Source organism: Primulina huaijiensis, chromosome 13 (assembly GCF_012295235.1).
Source record: "Primulina huaijiensis isolate GDHJ02 chromosome 13, ASM1229523v2, whole genome shotgun sequence".
In the NCBI taxonomy this organism is placed as follows: domain Eukaryota; kingdom Viridiplantae; phylum Streptophyta; class Magnoliopsida; order Lamiales; family Gesneriaceae; genus Primulina; species Primulina huaijiensis.
The window spans coordinates 17,582,916-17,585,531 of NC_133318.1; the positions used below are offsets into that span (position 1 = coordinate 17,582,916).

The following is a 2,616-nucleotide window of genomic DNA, read 5'->3' on the forward strand; positions in this document are numbered from 1 at the left end:
TAAAAAAAATTATTTTTTATACTAATAGTATTATTTTTTTATTGTGAATATCGATAGAATTAATCCGTCTCATATATAAAAATTGGTAAACTCGTTTTACATATAAAGATCAGTTGAAATCGTGTAAGAAGAGAACTGCTTATGAATAAAAAGCGTGGGCCATTCCGTTGAGTAGTAAACTGACTGACTATTATTGTTGTGTATTACGTCACGTCCCATGTGTGCCTTCAGGGCATGAATGTGTTCCAAGTTTTTTTTTTAAAAAAAAAGGAAAGAAAAAGGGCCCAAGTCACATCTCTCCTTTAAATATCGCCACGTGTATAAATTACCCTCTCAGCCGTCGATTGATATGAATCACATTGACTAATATGCCCCCAAGACGTTTGATATATTCTTCCTGGTTTCTTCTAGGAAAGGAGGAGATTGTGAAGTCCAAAAAAAAGTCCTAGAGATTTCGTCAATTTCTCTTTGTGGGGAATGCGGAGAGATGAGAAGATCTCCGGCTGCTAACTTCCATCTGGACGGCGTAAAGACCAAGAAACCGCTCGTGAGTGGCCGTACTTGCCACCGGAAGCACGTGGAAGACGGTTGATGCCTCCAGCATCACCGCCATAACTCCCTGCCGCTGAGCTTTACCTCTGTTTATAGCTTTTACGTAATATTTTACGACAACAGTTAAATTTCAGGAATCGGACTGCCATGGGATCTGAAGAAAAATGTGGGGTGCTGCATGGAAAGTATGAGTTGGGGCGGCTCTTGGGACACGGCACTTTCGCGAAGGTGTACCATGCGCGGACTTTAAAGACTGGGAAGAGCCTGGCCATCAAAATCGTGGGGAAAGAGAAGGTGATTCGGGTGGGGATGATGGACCAAGTGAAGCGTGAGATCTCTGTGATGAAAATGATGAAGCATCCGAACATAGTCGAGCTTCACGAAGTCATGGCTAGTAAGACCAAGATTTACTTCGTCATGGAATTAGTTCGCGGGGGAGAATTGTTCGGGAAGATCTCTAAGGGAAAGCTTCGTGAAGAGGTGGCTCGGAACTACTTCCAGCAGCTTATATCCGCCATAGATTTCTGCCATAGCCGCGGCGTGTATCACCGTGATTTGAAGCCTGAGAATCTGTTGCTAGATGAAGTGGGGAATCTTAAGGTCACGGATTTCGGGCTCAGCGCTTTTACCGATCACCTCAGACAGGACGGCTTGCTGCACACAACGTGTGGCACGCCTGCGTATGTTGCTCCGGAGGTGATTGGTAAGAAAGGGTACGACGGTGCGAAGGCCGATATCTGGTCCTGCGGCGTCATTCTGTTTGCGTTATTGGCTGGTTATTTGCCTTTCCAGGATGACAATATCGTTGCCATGTACAGGAAGATTTACAGGGGAGATTTCAAATGCCCACCTTGGTTTTCGCCAGAATCCCGCAAATTGATTACCAAAATGTTGGATCCCAATCCCAGTACGAGGATGACCATATCAAAGATCATGGACTGTTCTTGGTTCAAGAAATCGAATTTCCGGCGTTTGGGGTCGAAAGAAGAGCAAGAACTGACTGCAGAAGATGAATCATATGTTGGAAAGGGGAAAGAAGCAGAGACTTTGAATGCTTTCCACATCATTTCCTTGTCCGAAGGATTCGATCTTTCTCCCCTTTTCGAGGAGAAGAAAAAGGTCGATAAAGAAGAATTGAGATTCGCCACAGCAAGCCCTGCCAGCAGTGTGATTTCGAAGCTCGAGGAGGTAGCCAAGACAAAGAACTTCAGTATCAAAAAGAGTGATTCTTTTGTTAGATTGCAGGGTTTAGAGTGTGGGAGAAAAGGGAAACTTGGAATAGATGCTGACTTCTTTGCAGTGGCGCCGTCTTTTCTGGTGGTGGAGGTGAAGAAATCAAGTGGCGATACTCTTGAATACAATCAATTCTGCAGCAAAGAGCTGAGACCGGCGCTGAAAGATATTGCTTGGACATCAGGCAACTCGACACCTGCTTAAATTTGGGCTTTATTGAATTCATGTGTTTTAGTGAGTTATTATGTCATGTTTCAGAATTCCTGTGAATTTTTTGGTGTGATATATATATTAGTTTCCTTTCTTTATTGTGATTCGAGTATTCTGATTCACAAGTTCATACCTTTGTCGATGATTCTGAGTTCTGTTTTGGAATCATTCTTGTAATTTATTTGGACTTGCTGAGCATGTTCCACTGGGTTTTCTTTCTAGTGTCTAGATTAGTGTTAAAAAAAGAGTTGCGAATTATATTAACTTGAAAAATTCTCCCAACCAGTAGTCTGAACAAAGTTCTCTGACCAACCCAAAGGCATAGAATTCATTCTATTCTACTCTAGCAAAGGGTGTCGCTAGCAATATATACTTTTTAAGTTGTAAGGATTTTTCCGAGTAACATGATCACAGGGTTTGTATTTTTTGAACACTACATCCCTGCGAAGACAGCTTACATCTGTTCCTGAATCATTACGTAGAATTAATTAATGTGTTTGGTTTACACGTAGTTTTAGTTAGTTAGTACTGTGCATGTTCTTGCGAGTCATATTCAATCGTTTAAATGGAGTATCGGTAGGTAAGGGGTTATTTTCTTTTTAAACTTTGACGATCGTAAGA

The 2,616-nt window shown here is 42.0% G+C and overlaps 1 protein-coding gene across 1 annotated transcript; it reads left to right on the forward strand.

The window, feature by feature from the left end:
* The first annotated feature begins 396 nt into the window (after positions 1 to 396).
* On the forward strand, positions 397 to 2,182 carry LOC140991458 (CBL-interacting serine/threonine-protein kinase 6-like). The gene has a single exon (XM_073461417.1). The coding sequence runs from the start codon at positions 700 to 702 to the stop codon at positions 1,987 to 1,989; it is 1,290 nt and encodes a 429-aa protein (XP_073317518.1). The 5' UTR covers positions 397 to 699; the 3' UTR covers positions 1,990 to 2,182.
* Positions 2,183 to 2,616: the final 434 nt, after the last annotated feature.

What these genes read in the sequence shown, in the direction of transcription:
- LOC140991458 (XM_073461417.1), top strand. Translation starts at nt 700, where the DNA reads ATGGGATCTGAAGAAAAATGTGGGGTGCTGCATGGAAAGTATGAGTTG.